Source organism: Dama dama, chromosome 26, assembly GCF_033118175.1.
Source record: "Dama dama isolate Ldn47 chromosome 26, ASM3311817v1, whole genome shotgun sequence".
Classification (NCBI taxonomy): Eukaryota; Metazoa; Chordata; class Mammalia; order Artiodactyla; family Cervidae; genus Dama; species Dama dama.
Window position 1 is genome coordinate 21,843,255 of NC_083706.1, and position 17,605 is coordinate 21,860,859.

General features: G+C 37.6%; 1 protein-coding gene across 4 annotated transcripts in view; it reads right to left on the minus strand.

Annotated features, from left to right (window-relative positions):
• Nucleotides 1-17,605, minus strand: part of PTPRK (protein tyrosine phosphatase receptor type K) — a 611,833-nt gene that overhangs the window by 292,757 nt on the left and 301,471 nt on the right. For all 4 annotated transcript variants that reach the window (XM_061130449.1, XM_061130448.1, XM_061130452.1 and 1 more), the window contains exons 4-5: nt 9,221-9,302; nt 6,625-6,740 (exon numbers count right to left, since the gene is read on the minus strand). In XM_061130449.1, coding sequence (XP_060986432.1) covers nt 6,625-6,740; nt 9,221-9,302 — 198 coding nt within the window. The remainder of the gene's footprint in view (nt 1-6,624; nt 6,741-9,220; nt 9,303-17,605) is intronic.

Consider the following 17,605-nt stretch of genomic DNA (forward strand, 5'->3'; position numbering starts at 1 on the left):
GCTCTATGCCAATAAAATGGACAACTTGGATGAAATGGACAAATTCTTAGAAAAGTATAACTTTCCAAAACTGAACCAGGAAGAAATAGAAGATCTTAACAGACCCATCACAAGCAAGGAAATCAAAACTGTAATCAGAAATCTTCCAGCAAACAAAAGCCCAGGACCAGATGGCTTCACAGCTGAATTCTACCAAAAATTTAGAGAAGAGCTAACACCTATCTTACTCAAACTCTTCCAGAAAATTGAAGAAGGTAAACTTCCAAACTCATTCTATGAGGCCACCATCACCCTAATTCCAAAACCAGACAAAGATGCCACAAAAAAAGAAAACTACAGGCCAATATCACTGATGAACATAGATGCAAAATTCCTTAACAAAATTCCAGCAAACAGAATCCAACAACATATTAAAAAAATCATACACCATGTCCAAGTGGGCTTTATCCCAGGAATGCAAGGATTCTTTAATATCTGCAAATCAATCAATGTAATACACCACATTAACAAATTGAAAAACCATATGATTATCTCAAAAGATGCAGAAAAAGCCTTTGAGAAAATTCAACATCCATTTATGATCAAAACTCTCCAAAAAGCAGGAATAGAAGGAACATACCTCAACATAATAAAAGCTATATATGACAAACCCACAGCAAGCATCACCCTCAATGGTGAAAAATTGAAAGCATTTCCCCTGAAATCAGGAACAAGACAAGGGTGCCCACTCTCACCACTACTATTCAACATAGTGTTGGAAGTTTTGGCCACAGCAATCAGAGCAGAAAAAGAAATAAAAGGAATCCAGTTTGCAAAAAAAGTGAAACTCTCGCTGTTTGCAGATGACATGATCCTCTACACAGAAAACCCTAAAGACTCTACCAGAAAATTACTACAGCTAATCAATGAATATAGTAAAGTTGTAGGAAATAATTAACATAGAAAAATCCCTTGCATTCCTATACACTGACAATGAGAAAACAGAAAGAGAAATTAAGGAAACAATACCATTCACCATTGCAACAAAAAGAATAAAATACTTAGGAGTATATCTACCTAAAGAAACAAAAGACCTATACATAGAAAACTATAAAACACTGATGAAAGAAATCAAAGAGGACACAAACAGATGGAGAAACATACCGTGTTCATGGATTGGAAAAATCAATATTGTCAAAATGGCTGTACTACCCAAAGCAATCTATAGATTCAATGTAATCCCTATCAAGCTACCAATGGTATTTTTCAGGGAACTAGAACAAATAATTTCACAATTTGTATGGAAATACAAAAAACCTCGAATAGCCAAAGTAATCTTGAGAAAGAAGAATGGAACTGGAGGAATCAACCTGCCTGACTTCAGACTCTACTATAAAGCCACAGTCATCATGACAGGATGGTACTGGCACAAAGACAGAAATATAGATCAATGGAACAGAATAGAAAGCCCAGAGACAAATCCACGAACCTATGGACACCTTATCTTTGACAAAGGAGGCAAGGATATACAATGGAAAAAAGACAACCTCTTTAACAAGTGGTGCTGGGAAAACTGGTCAACCACTTGTAAAAGAATGAAACTAGAACACTTTCTAACACCATACACAAAAATAAACTCAAAATGGATTAAAGATCTAAATGTAAGATCAGAAACTATAAGCTCCTAGAGGAGAACATAGCCAAAACACTCTCCGACATAAATCACAGCAGGATCCTCTATGACCCACATCCCAGAATATTGGCAATAAAAGCAAAAATAAACAAATGGGACCTAATGACACTTAAAAGCTTTTGCACAACAAAGGAAACTATAAGCAAGGTGAAAAGACAGCCCTCAGATTGGGAGAAAATAATAGCAAATGAAGAAACAGACAAAGGATTAATCTGAAAAATATACAAGCAACTCCTGCAGCTCAATTCCAGAAAAATAAATGACCCAATCAAAAAATGGGCCAAAGAACTAAACAGACATTTCTCCAAAGAAGACATACAGATGGCTAACAAACACATGAAAAGATGCTCAACATCACTCATTCTCAGAGAAGTGCAAATCAAAACCACAATGAGGTACCATTACACGCCAGTCAGGATGGCTGCTATCCAAAAGTCTACAAGCAATAAATGCTGGAGAGGGTGTGGAGAAAAGGGAACCCTCTTACACTGTTGGTGGGAATGCAAACTAGTACAGCCGCTATGGAGAACAGTGTGGAGATTTCTTTAAAAACTGGAAATAGAACTGCCATATGACCCAGCAATCCCACTTCTGGGCATACACACTGAGGAAACCAGATCTGAAAGAGACACGTGCACCCCAGTGTTCATCGCAGCACTGTTTATAATAGCCAGGACATGGAAGCAACCTAGATGCCCAACAGCAGATGAATGGATAAGGAAGCTGTGGTACATATACACCATGGAATATTACTCAGTCATTGAAAAGAATTCATTTGAATCAGTTCTAATGAGATGGATGAAACTGGAGCCCATTATACAGAGTGAAGTAAGCCAGAAAGATAAAGACCAATACAGTATACTAACACATATATATGGAAATTAGAAAGATGGTAATGATAACCCTATATGCAAAACAGAAAAAGAGACACAGATGTACAGAACAGAATTTTGGACGCTGTGGGAGAAGGCGAGGGTGGGATGTTTCGAGAGAACAGCATCAAAACATGTATATTATCTAGGATGAAATAGATCACCAGCCCAGGTTGGGTGCATGAGCACAAGTGTTTGGGCCTGGTGCACTGGGAAGACCCAGAGGGATCGGGTAGAGAGGGAGGTGGGAGGGGGGATCCGGATGGGGAATACATGTAAATCCATGGCTAATTCATGTCACTGTATGACAAAAACCACTACAATATTGTAAAGTAATTAGCCTCCAACTAATAAAAAAAGAAAAAAAAAGCAGAGACATTACTTTGTCAACAAAGTTCTGTCTAGTCAAATATATGGTTTTTCCAGTAGTCATGTATGGACGTAAGGGTTGGACTATAAAGAAAGCTGAGTGCCAAAGAATTGATGCTTTTGAAGTGTGGTGTTTGAGAAGACTCTTTGAGAGTCCCTTGGACAGCAAGGAGATCCAACCAGTCCATCCTAAATGAATAATCATTGGAAGGACTGATGCTGAACCTGAGACTCCAATACTCTCGCCACCTGATGAGAACTGCCTCATTTGAAAAGACCCTGATGCTGGGAAAGATTGAAGGCAGAAGGAGCACTGGACAACAGAGGATGAGATGGTTGGATGGTACCACCAATTCAATGGTCTTGAGTCTGAGTAAACTCTAGGAGTTGTTGATGGACAGGGAGGTCTGGCATCATGGGATTGCAAAGAGTTGGACACGCCTGAGCGACTGAACTGAACTGATCATGTATTCATGGCAGTTGTAGTGTATCATTTTTCATTTAAAATAGAAAATTGGAAGCTTTTCTAGTTTTTGTTCTTTTACCCTATATTAAAACATTTAACAATTGCAGCTCAAGAAAGCCCAATGGTGTGGGCTTTCTAGGCAGTGCATTGGAGGCTGTGCTAAGAATCTGCCTGCCAATGCGAGAGATGCAAGAGACATGGGTTCCATCCCTGGGTCGGGAAGATCCCTTGAAGTAGGAGATGGCAACCCACTTCACTATTCTTGACAGGAAATTTCCATGGACAGAGGAACCTGGCTGGCTACAGTCTAGGGGTCAAAAAGAGTCAGACATACTGAGCAACTGAGCAAGCACACACGTTACATAATATAGATGATTTGGAGGACACAAAAAGTTGATGGCTGGCTTTTTTACACCTGACCATGACAGGTATACTACTGCTACTCCATTATTCCATTATTTTTGCAACAGAATGCAAAGGCCTTTCATTCTGAGTCATTTCAGACATTCATAGCAGTCAGCAGAGACTTTAAGCAGCAGTTGTTCTCACAGTGATATTTAACTTAAGGCATGATTTTTTCCCCATGGAGAAGGAAATGGCAACCCATTCCAGTAATCTTGCCTGGAAAATTCCATGGATGGAGGAGCCTCGTAGGCTACGGTCCATGGGGTTGCAAAGAGTCAGACAGAACTGATCGACTTCAATTTCACTTTCACTTTTTTCCCCATACAAAACTAATAACTTAAAATTTTTACATTGCTTCTTCAAACAACAACAGAAAAAAAATTATCAAGGCCATGTTTCAGACCATCAAAAATAATATAAAGGCCTGGTTTTCATCTTAAAGTTGGAAGTGATTTTGATCTCTACCCACATCTCCTTTTACTGAGGCCTGGAAGAGTTTAATGAATTCTCCAAGCACACACGATTAACTGGGTTATAAGAATTAAACAGTTAGAATTAAGAACTGGGCCTCTCGACCTTTAGAAGGTTTTTCTACACCAAGCAAAAATAACTTGACATCTGTTTCTATGTATTGCATTGTAGATTCACTGTGGAATCAAGTTTCTTCCTCCTTTATTATATTTCTACTACTTTTGCAAAAGATGGATCATTTTTTAAAAAATTATTGGCCACTTTTTGATTCACTTACTCTATACAGATACAGATATCAATTATATGTATATATCTACAACTTTATCTCTACAGTTCAATCTTGTTTCTTTGAAAACATTCTTAAACTAGGCAATTGATAATTTTCAATACATCTTAAATATAGAGAAGAATGATTTGAGAGAAGACATTATTGTAATTTAACTGGTCTATTATTGGAAAAGGCAGGAAAACTTTTTCACGAATAAGTATGTAAACTGATGAAGAACTGGGCAATGTCAAAATAGACAAGAAATCCACAAATTCACATTGGAAAATGTAAAGAGAAAGAAGAGAAAAGAGAAAGTTGAATAGAAATCAGAGTATTTTTATCTTTCATCTTTATTTGAAAAAGGACAAGAAGAAAATTTATTAAAACTATAGCGAAATGAGTCAATCTAAAAAATAATAAATGAGAACCCACTCAGAGCAGGAGGGCCAGAAAGTCTTTGTTGCCACAAGGAAACTGGTATTGAAGTATACAAAACCCTTTTTATTTCAATGTCACATTAAATCCTGGAGCATAAAACCAGGGGCAGACTACAGAGTCTCTCGTTCTCCAAGACAAGAGTATACAGATCACAATTAAAATAAAATGCCAAGAATGTTCCTAACTAAATGAAAAACAATTAGCAAAATAATTAGAAAATATATCTAAACACATTCTTAGCACTATTTAGGCTGAGAGAGAAAGTAAGAAGGATTGTGATTTGATGTTTAGATAATAAAACAGGTTGCACATTATAGAGCACACTACAGGAAGAATTATCTTATACTTCTATATCTGTGGGGGAAATTAGGATAATCACAGGGTTAAAAAAAAGGAGAGACTTTATTTCCTTTACACATATTCAAGATGCTATCCTAATACCCACATATCAAATAAATGACAAAAGTGATAATTAGATTTATATGAAATATATCTATTATTAACATTAGAGTGGATGTGGGAATTGAATGAAAAAACACATTTATAACACCCAGTACAATACCAGGCATTATACTAGGAATGATTTTAATAATTATTTCTTATAATCATTACTCCAACCTCCTGCAACCCTCAACACTAATGTTACCTCAACACTAATGATGACCCTCAACATTAATGTTACCTCCCTAAAGGTATCATAAAATAAAGCCTGATGTCTATGTTCAAGAAAGTAAGCTAATGATTTTCCTTTTTGGTCTCTACTGACATTCTCAGGAATTTAAAACTCTAACTAATTAAACCCCTTTCCTCATTCTGATGCAAATAAGAATTAAATAATAATAACAATAATAAAGGTGCTCAGAGGATATTACTTACATTCTAGCTTCAAATATTTAGATCAACAGTCATCAGTCCTGAGTCCAGACTCAAGGCTTTAGAGCTGCTCTCAGCCCCTCCCACCAACCTCTGCCCCAGGATTGACAGATGACTCTCTGAAGGCACGGCACATTCCTTAGTCACTGTTTTCTCACAGATTCCTTTAAAGTTCTTTATATGCACCATTTATTTTCCCAACATGTATGCTAAACTGTGATTCACTATATACACATTTACTGCAAATTTAATATGTGCACCGCAAACATCTTGTCCTCAGGTCTGTGATTAACCCCCCCACAAAAAACATCCTGAAAATAATTTAATTGGCTCTCTTCCGATTCACATTTCCAGAAACATTTCCAAAGATTTCTTAAAACACTTTTGAAAAAATTTATCAGTATGACAGCTCCTACTTAAGGACTATGCTCTTATAAGTGGAGCTCTCAAAATATTAAATGAGATATTTTTCATTTTTTTCCATTTTTGAATGAATCTAGAAAAATTGTTTTTACAGTTTGGACATAACATTGGAGAATCATTAGGTTTCACAAGGAACTAACCCAAACACCTATTAATTACACATATTCATATTCCAAAAATGGAACTATCTGAAATGAATCTGCAGTCAATTATATTAAACCTACAGAAAAGACAACCTGTCACACACATAGACTCACTACACTCCATCCTCCCATGCCCACCACACACATACAAGGAAAAATAATTTGTGATTTTTTTTTTTTGAAAATCAAGTGTACTCTTTAGCTCAGCTGCCACGTGGCCTTACCTGCAGCCATAACTTGTTATGCACAGCATCTCTCCCTGTAGCAATACATTGAAAAGTAGCATTCTGCCCTGCATTGACCTCTACGTCCCCCAGACGGAGGAAATGAGGAGATTTATCTGTGAAGGCAAGAAAAAATTATTTTCTTTCACATGAAGAAAACATGCCATGTTATTTTTTCCCAACAGAATAATGTTGTTAATACTTTTAAAGCTTTGGCCAAGACTAATGTCATATGGAAGTTTTCTCAGGGCTGAAAGACACCGTTGCATGTCTCAGGGTCAGTTCTCTTAATCTCAGGAGCTCTATTGCGTATTGCACCATAATTGATAGAGCAATTTCGTACAGAGTGAGCACCCAACAATTACTGCTTGAGGACCCTGGCAGCATGCTGCATACAGGTGACAATAAAAGTTACGCATCAAAGCAAGCAAAAGAGATCAAACAGGCGCAAAGCATGGCCTAATAGAAAGATATAATGGGAACAGAATGATGGCTCAAACATGGACATACACATGGCCGTTGAACTATTAAATCACACTTGAAGCGGCTAGAGCTTTCTTTCCCTTTTTTAAAAATTTCAATAACTACTACATAATCCTCTAGTACTTCAAAGAACAAGGGACTGTTCTTCCTTCTCTCAAACAGAGTATTAACTTAACTGTTGTTAAATCCACTTCTTATTGCTTTATAGTCCTAAGAAAGTTACCCGAAAGAAATATTAGGCCAACAAAACAGTAACGACTGCAATCAAAATATACATGAGTTATACGGCAGTCAAACAAGCACTCTCTTATAATTACCTTTTAAAGCTGAAGCTATGTATGTTTTCAACTAAAAGGAACTATAAACAGGAAAAGCTAACGCTCAGTGAGTAAAGAGAGAGCATGGGGGACCATATCACAATGAAACTACTGTTGTGCTCAATTTAAATATTTTTTTAAAATTTGGTTAACTCGTGAAAGTCTTGCTTAACATCTCCTTTCAAAAGGCATGTAAATGAACAATAGATGGAAACATGGTTCTCATATATGAATGGACTGAAAAAGTTCAGTAAGCCAACTTGAACTTTGAGTGAGATCATTTTGTTCCTCTTTTTCTTAGATTACATCGGATGCATTTGACTACATGTATTTCTTAGGACACACCACAATCATTTGACTCTTGCCTGCTTCATCTTCCCCTCGGGCCTCATCTCAGTTGGTGCTCCACAAAAGGAACGCTTGCACTAGAAGAGAAGCTAGAACAGTGCTCCAGTCTTGGGAACAGAGACCAGCAGCATCAGTATCTCCTGAGAACAATGAGACCCAGGCGGGGCCTGGCAACCTGTGATCTGCCACATGCTGCTGGCGATTCTGATGCACATTAGGTCCTGACAACCAGTTAGCAGGAGTATTGAGTCCTGGCATGGCAGCCTTTGTGCACACTGCTTACAAATTATTAGAGAATTTCCACCAGGAGGATTATGGAACAAATCACCTAGAATTCATGGGCCCTAAAAAATGCTGCTGTTGGGAGATATAGCTGAAGTATGAACTGCTTTATGCCTGGCTCTACTGAATGCTTGCAATAAATGTCATTCAGGGTATGTGATGTAAACACAAATTTAGTTACCCCATCTGAAAACCAACTTATGTTTGGGACATACCAAATGATGTGCAAATAAATTCAGTTTCTTGTTTTGTATGCTTTCTGTTGTCTTGTTGTTTATTATGAACTAGCCAGATATTTACTGTGACATGAAAAAATTAGTCCTAAATTAAGAATAAGATGAATTAATTCATTTTCTTCATTTCACTGCAAGTTTCAACTTAGATCACATAAGTTAATACAGCTTCTTTTCACTGAACTCTGATTTGTTATTCTTGGCATTCGTAGGCAATTTAATAAAGTCAAAAGATGGAGTGAGTCCCTTGATTTTTATTTTCTTCTGTCAAAAATAACATCAACTAAATAAATTGAAGATCTAATCAGCTTTGTTAGGAGATTCATGAATGAGGGAAGATTCCATCTATCAACTGGAAGCCAGATCCAAGGGGTTATACAAACAGAAAGTTTTTACAAGAAGGGTGGGACAAGGGAGCTATTAACAAAAAGAAAAGAAATCATTATTTATTTTTCTTCTTTGAAGAAGAAAAGGAACAGCAAGAGTTTTATGATTCAGATCACCTCTTCTTCCTCTGGGGCATAGAGAAGGATCACAGGACAGATTTTTTTATGGTGCTTGACCATAAAATCAAGACAAGGCAATTAAGATTAAGTTTTTGGAAGAGGCTGAAACTGAAATTAGATCAGGTATAAATTTAGGTTTGGTATCATGGAATTTTAGCATGAGTGATACCATTTTGAGAATGTGGTTTTCTTTTGAACATTAATTGAACAATGAAAAGAATCTTTTAACATGTGCACAAGTCTGAAAAACATTTGATTCAAAAACTCTAGAAATACCTCAGTGATCTTTTTAGACTGAACAGAAAACTAGGAATAACAACAACAAAAGAGACAGCAATGACCAAGTGATAAACAATCAACAGTCACTACCAATATAAGACAAGTGTTGAAAGGAGGTAGAAAAATACAATTCTTAATCACAACCTACCACAAGGATAACTCAGGACTTGGATGTCATCAATAGCAATATAACCACTTCTCCCTCCTGAGACTTCAGCTTCAAATATTACCTGTCAGGAAGAAACAGAAAACATTTACAACAATCGTTTTTAAGGAATTTTCACAGTGAAGGAAGAATAGCTGTAACACACTTAAGAAAATTAAAATTTAATTTTTGTCCTATAAAAATTAAAATGGTGTCTTATAATGTGAGTAATTTCTTAAAACATGTACAGGAAAACAAAATATTGTTTGAAGAGCAATTAAATTATTGAGGTCAGCAGTTCTCAGTAAATTTTTTAAGCAAATATCACTGATTTCCTGAATGGGCAATATATAGGCAGATATAAAAAATCCATTATCCCTAAATTTTCCCTTACTGACTTTTTCCATTTTTTAAATTTATTTCACATACACTGAGCATCAACTTGAAGCAGTATGCTAACCAGCTAAGACATCAACTGACCTAAGCTTTTAAATGCAGTAGCTGAATTTTCAAAGAAAAGAGGTCATTAGATAGATATTATGCCAGGTAAAAGCAACCACATAAAATAGAAACCAAATGAATGTAATCTGTATGGCCACTAAAACTCAAGACAGAGGAGATGAAATCAGAGAATTAGGCATGGAAGACTCTGAATACCAAGGAAGTGAAGACTAGGAGTATATCCTGTAAATGGTTAATCAATTTTAAAATAAATATATGTATGTATTAATAAACATTTTAATAAATATATTTTTAAAAATCAGTGTTCAAATATAAGCTCATGTTATAGAATTTTGTTATAGTCAACAGTAGAACTTACTTAATAGACTTTCCCTTAACCTTAATAACATGTGCTGTTACTTTTCAAGAGAAAATAGATTTAGCATGCCAAGTTTAAATATTTTATTTTATGATGGGCTCCTTTATTTATGGAGATACATGGGTCATCATAGAAGTATTTTGCAAACTATTTTAGTAAACACATTGGAAATTTATGTTTAAAATAGGAATAAAATACAATCAAATTGGTCTACTAGAAATATATTTGCTTCAAAGGTGAAGAATGGCCCCAAGGAAAGACTAGAAACCAAAAGATTCTAGTAGCAGTGAAAACAGAAAGATGAGATGAAAAAGGAAAGATAAAGAAATAATGCTAAGGAAATATTAAAAAATAGGAAATATTGATTCATTAGTTGTAGAGAAATAATAGGACAATTCTGATTTCTGGCTTAGGTCCCTAGGGAGTACTGCACTATATTGTCTATTGACAGGAAGGAAGAAATTTCCCTCTCTAACCTTCTTGAGCTCTTGTGTCTGGACTAATAATAAAATTGGCACAAGACCGATTACCAAGAGAAAAAGATCAAGTTTTAATCCTGTACAGATAGACCTCATAGAAATGGGACCTAAGAAATGGCCGAAGCAGGGAGCTTTTATGCTTTCTAGACAAAGAAACAATAAATCTGCGGGGAAGTGACGGCAATGAAACTTTGTGCTCAGTTAATGAAGAACCTAAACAGAGTTTGGACCCGGAGCAGTAAATTAGAGAAGTAACATGCTGTTCACACAGGTTTTTCAGCTTCAAATTCTCGACCTCTGGTGTTAAGGGTGTCTTTCTACCCCCAGAGGCAGTGGGTACAGCTTTCACATGAGAGACTTACTTTCCGCTTTCAGGGAAATGGAAAGGACAGTCAGAGTACCCCTCTTGCATTGGCCATTGCTAAGTAACTTCAATTCAAAATAATCAGCATATCATTAAGGCATAATTGGGCAGCCTACCCCATATCCCAACATTATCAGGATCCCTAGCTAGAACACGTGATACAGAAAAAGGTACAGATTTGAGGAAGAAGATAACTAAGTACATTTCAGACATAATAGGTTCACTAAGCCTAAAATACATATGGGGTAAATGCTTAGGAGATAACTAAATAGATATATCTCAGAGTGAAGAAATAGGTTTAGAATAAAGCTATAGATTTGAAAGTCATCATCACGGCAGTGAGTAAGCTATAGATTTGAAAGTTAAAGGTGAGTAATATGGCATAGGAAGATAAAGAGGAATAAACCACTGAAATGGAAGGCAAGACGACAGCCAGCAGAAGAAGGTCAGCAAAGGACAGTTCAGACCTAATGGTCGAGGAAGGAAGAGAAGGATCGGGAGGTTTCAGGCAGGCCAACACTCCCACCAAAAGGATTAGAAAAGGCCAAATAAATTATAATAACTATAATTTTAAAAAATCTGCATAGACAACGGCATCTAAAGGGGCACAAATTTTGAAGTACAGGGTCTCTCCAATGTGATCCCAGGATTCTCGTTTCTCATGGGAATATTGCCAATTCTGCAGTCAGGCTGTGGTTCTAGGACAGACTTAGGACCTCTATGGGAGAAAGTGAAAATACGGAAGCTTGCAGTAACAGCGCAAAAAGAGAACAATAAACTAGAAATTTGAGAGTCTGAATAAAACAGATGTAGGCTTCCCAGGTGGCGCTAGTGGGAAAGAATTCCTTCTGCCACTGCAAGAGACTTAAGAGATGTGGGTTTGATGCCTGAATAGGTAATATTTCCAGGAGAAGGGCATGCAACCCACCCCAGTATTCTTGCCTGGAGAACCCCATGAACAGGGGAGGCTGGCTGGCTATGGTCAATAGTGTCACAAAGAGTCGGACAAGACTGAAGAGACTCAGCATGCAAGCACAGGTCACGGCAAAAAGCATGAAATGCAGGAGAGAGCTCAAGGAAAACTAAAAAAGAATCAACTAAAGTTAGCCATTAGGAGTCTTCTGGTAATATTTGACACAGCTAGTATTACTGAAGTGGAGGGGAATTTTTATTGAGCACTTACTATACTCAAGAGACTATTCTAACAGAGCATGTTCATTCAGGCTCACATCTACTTTTGTCTCCCTCCTCTCTCCTTACCTCTCTCTCTGCACACACACAAATATTATTTCTTAATTAGAATCACACCAGGTAGATATTACTTTTATCCTCAGTTTAAAGAAAAGTTTAGTGGCTGCACCGAAGTCTAACAATTGACAAGTCTTAGAGCCAAGAATGAACCCAAGTCAACCTCCAGGTCCTAACCTATCAACTTCACTATATTTCTTCTCAAGTTAGAGACACAAACACAGTGGAACATTCCTTTAAATAAGCTTTAAATTTCCATTAAAAGTCTAATATGTTAACTTTTTAAAGTGTCATTTTAAATAGCAAACTAATCAGGTATTAGACTGACTAAATAGAAGTATCATGAGCATGACACCCTTTCCATTTTCATACCACCCCTAAGCCAGTGACGGGGACATGGCAGGCTGCATGATGACCCACCCCCTCTTCAGTCACTCCGACCATGAACTGGCTCCTATGCTAATTTTCTTCTATTTCAGGTCTGCACTTTATGGCTATTAATTTCCCTGGAATAAGCTGAAGTTGTGAAGTAAAAGAGATTTCTGTGGGAAGACAATTGCTTCATGATGAAAGGAGGGCTAAGCTATAAAGACAGAAATATATGTGAGTGCATGTGTCAGTGTCTGTATATCCAATTTGCATTTCCTGTGAAGGTTTTGATACAACTATTATGTCATTTTCTAAATATTGAAACAAAGACTTAGCAAGAAACAGAAGAGAAAATCAGAAACTTTAAATAAGTATAATTTGAAGCAACTGTGGTATAGGTCACATTCTTAGGGATGAGAAATTTTGTTTTTGACACCCACTTTTCCGGTATACAAATCACTGAGCAAATCACATAACCTTTTAGAGCCAAGTCTCATTATTTTTGCCTGGAAAATACATTGGATGGAGGAGCCTGGTAGGCTGCGGTCCATGGGGTTGCTAAGAGTTGGACACGACTGAGCAACTTCACTTTCACTTTTCACTTTCACACATTGGAGAAGGAAATGGCACCCCACTCCAGTGTTCTTGCCTGGAGAATCCCAGGGACGGGGGAGCCTGGTGGGCTGCCGTCTATGGGATCACACAGAGTTGGACATGACTGAAGTGACTTAGCAGCTCATTTGGAGATAATGCAGCTTTCATTATAAAGTTCCATGAAGTTTAAATAGTAGCATCTGTAAAAGTACTATATAAATGAAAAGGTAAGATGATAAACATTGTTAATAAATAACATTTGCATAAGTGTATCCCAGGAAAACAAGCTTTATTTGCTTGAATGGTTGAATGGTAGTTCAAGGAAAGGGAAGGAGAGAAGGCACAGACAGAAAAAATGAGAAAATTATTTTTGGAAAAAAATACAGTGTTATGAATAGACTATGCAGCTGAATAATCAGTTCATTATTTCAGTTTTGTTATAATTAGTGTTAATTAAATTATTCCAATTCTAGGCTTATCTTAGTTTTACTTTCTTGAATTGTTTTACTTACTTTGCTTCATGTAGGTGATAAGTTTAAACATGTTTACCACATCCCAGAGGAAAAGTGTCTTATTTGTTCATTTAAATTGGGCTTTATTCTGGACAATAAATTTAGGCCTTGATTTAAAATGGAGTGAAAGAATTAGTTCTTTAGTAAAAAAAAAAAAAAAAATGTTTCTCTTTTCAGTGACCTCATTTCCCCCGCTAAGTGTTGTCTCTGCCTCATTAACGAGACGAAGAGGAAATTTCTAAGATCAGATTCCTTTATTGCTAAGGATCTAATCAGCTTTATCACTTCAGCAGAGCTCCTACCTTGTAAGGCTCTCCTGTCCACTCAGGGAAAACCAATCTCAATAGCTTAATTACGCAGAACTTGCTTGGGCTAATGTCCAGGTCAGAGCTAATGCTTGGTGTCAAGTAGCCAACGAGGGTGTCCCAGGAGAAGGGAGCAAGGGAAGCCAAACGCTGTGTCAACGTGAACTCACCCAGGAGCCCAGCCTGAGAACAGGATGCAAGGCCTCCGCTGTTCACACTGTCCCCACTCCATTCCATCACCTGGAATACTGAGAGGGATTCTAATGAAAATGCTGCTGCTCTAGCAACATTCTTGGATTATTAACTAAATAAGTGAAGTAAAGTCAAATTAAAGGAGGGGAGAAGGTGAAAGAACAAGAATGACGTTATCCTTTGGCAAACAATTGATGCAGAAGAAATACCGCATGTAAGGGGAAGCTGAACTCCAAGTAAGGAGCCTGGGCTCTAGCTGTTGGTCTGCTATCACATGGAACCCATGCCATTTATTTAACTGTGTCTTCACAGCCTCAGATGGGCAATGCTGGCCGTGTCCATATCAAAGTTTCTTGTGACTATTGAACGGTTTATGTGAAATGATTAAATTATATATATATATATATACATATACATATATATAATGACTAAATTATATACGAAATGCCATGTAAGACAAGGTATTATGGATTCGAGAAATCTAACCCTAACTTGAACTTAACTTTCTTTCAATATAGCACAGTGTTAAACAGTACCATTTTTCTAGATTCCATATATATGCATTAATATATGATCTTTGCTATTCTCTTTCTGACTTGGGCTTCCCAGGATGACTCAGACAGTAAACTATCTCCCTGCAATGCGGGAGACCCAGGCTTGATCCCTGGGTTGGGAAGATCTCCTGGAGAAGGGAATGGCAACCCACTCCAGTATTCTTGCCTCTAGAATCCTATAGTCAGAGGAGCCTGGTGGGCCAAAAGTCCATAGGATTGCAAGAGTTGGACATAACTGAGTGACTAACACTTTCACTTTCTTTCTGACTTACTTCACCCTGTTTGATAGACTCCAGGTCCATCCACATCTCTATAAATGACTCAATTTCATTTATTTTTATGGCTGAGTAATATTCTCTTATCTACAGGTAGCACATCTTTATCCACTGATCTGCTGATGGACATTCCGCTTCTCTCCACGTGACAGGAAGAGAAAGGCAGATGTAGGGAACAGACACGTGGGCACCGGGGCAAGGAGCCGGTTAACACACTGTCATGGATAAAACAGACAGCTAGAGGAAAGCTGCTTTACAGCCCAGGGAGCTCAGCCTGGTGCTCTGTGAGGACCTGGAGAGGGGGGACGGGGGAGGGGAGGTAAGAGGAGAGGATATACGTGTGCAAACAGCCGAGTCAGTTCATTTTACAGCAGAAACCAACACGATACTGAAAAGCAGTTATACTCCAATTTTTTTTTAAGTGTAGGCTCCAAAGTCGGATACACATTTAGTTCATATTCTTTAAGTATTAACTTTACCTTATGGAAAAATATATGTAAAGTTACTCTAACTTCAACTGGTATACAATCTAAACCTATGTTTCTGTTTCTTCTAAACAAAACTGTGACTATCCACCTCAGGGTTAAAGGAGGATTAAATGAGCTGACACACCTGAACCATTTAGCAACAGATCCTGGCACGGGGTCAGTGTTCTAGGTTAAGGGACACCGCTGCCACGCAGGAAAAAAACATCTGTAAAGGACACGTGTACTAAAATGAAATTTCTTCTCATTCTCTCCTCTCTTTTCAAAAAACTGAACTCCCTGCCATGTGTATGGGAGAAAAAAAAAACCCTTAGACTAAACTAGTATTGTATTCCCATAAACCTTCTCAAATATGTTTTCTGTGATTTGAATTTTTAAACATTGATTATAGTTTAGTTTAGTAGTATAGTAAAGTTTAAAGTAAATTATCCACTTTCCTTCAAAGAATAAATGTACCAAAATCAAAACCTGAAGAAACAGAATAGGTTGATTTATACACATCCCTGTCCAAATTTGGATAATGAATAAAACAGTCATTTTAAAAAATGTTAACATGACCAAGGCTTCAGGTCTATCCGTATCAATGCTAGTAAACCATATACATCCACATCTCTGATGACAATGTGAGACCTCAAAGTCAGAAGCTGTGCTTGACTCAACTTTATGTCCACAAAGCTTATTCACAGTATCTGGCACCTAGCAGACATTCACAAATGCTAGCTGAAAAACAACAGCAACAAATTACACACAGACGGTGGCTCTCACAGTAAAGGATCTGCCTGCAATGCGGGAGACCTGGGTTGGGTCCCTGGGTTGGGAAGGTAACCTGGAGAAGGGCACGGCAACCCACTTCAGTACTCTTGCCAGGAGAATTCCATGGACGGGGGTTCTGGCAGACTACAGTCCATGGGGTCGCAAAGAGTCAGACACAACTGAGCGATAAACACAGCATATACATACACACAATGTATGAAATATATGAATGAAAAGTATGTTAACATCATTAAATATAATTGACTTCTCTTTCTCTCATGTGAAGCCTAAGCATTGGACTCTCAAGGATCCATTCAAAGCTACCTTCTCCATTTTTGCCATATATTTCACCCTGAAAGGACAAAGGAAGATAAGCCTGCAAAAATGAAAGAGGAAATTGGGGAAGGGGAAAAAATAAAATGTGTAAAAGTATAAAAGGGAAATGGTATCACAAAAGCCAATAAGACAATATTTGAAGGGGAGATGTCAGGACCAAATGCTAATCAAACACTAAGACAGAGATTAAAAATACCTTCATGTATATTTTACAACTAGAAGCTTGTACACTATGACCAACATGTTCCCACTTCACCCAAACACAGGACTCTGATGTCCACTATTCGAGTCTCTGTTTCTTTCTTTTTTCAAGATTCCACATATAAATGATGTCTCACCAGAGAACACAAATATTCACTTACAAGATGAATAAACTCTGCGGATCTAATGTATAGAACGGTTGTTGTTCAGTTGCTCAGTCATGTCTGACTCTTTGCAACCCCATGGACTGCAGCACACCAGGCTTCCCTGTCCTTCACCATCTCCCGGAGCTTGCTCAAACCATTGTGCATGCAGTCGATCATGTCATACAACCATCTCATCCTCTGTCATCCCCTTCTACTACTGCCTTCAATGGTTCCCAACATCAGGGTCTTGTCTAATGAGCCGGCTCTTCCCTTCAGGTGGCCAAAGTATTGGAGTTTCAGCGTAAGCATTAATCCTTCCAATGAATATTCAGGGTTGATTTCATTCAGGACTGACTGGCTTGATCTGCTTGCAGTCCAAGGGACTCTCAAGAGTCTTCTCCAACACCATAGTTCAAAAACATCAATTCTTTGGTGCTCAATCTTCTTTATGGTCCAACTCTCACATCCATACATGACTACTGGAAAAGCCATAGCCTTGACTATATGGACATTTGTTGGCCAAGTAATGTCACTGCTTATTAATATGCTATTTAAGTTGGTCATAGCTTTTCTTCCAAGGAACAAGCAACTTTTAATTTCATGGTTGCAGTCACCATCTGCAGTGATTTTGGAGCCCAAGAAAATAAAGTCAGCCACTGTTTCCACTGTTTCCCCATCTATTTGCCATGAAGTGATAGGACCAGATGCCATGATCTTAGTTTTCTGAATGTTGAGCTTTAAGCCAGTTTTTTCAC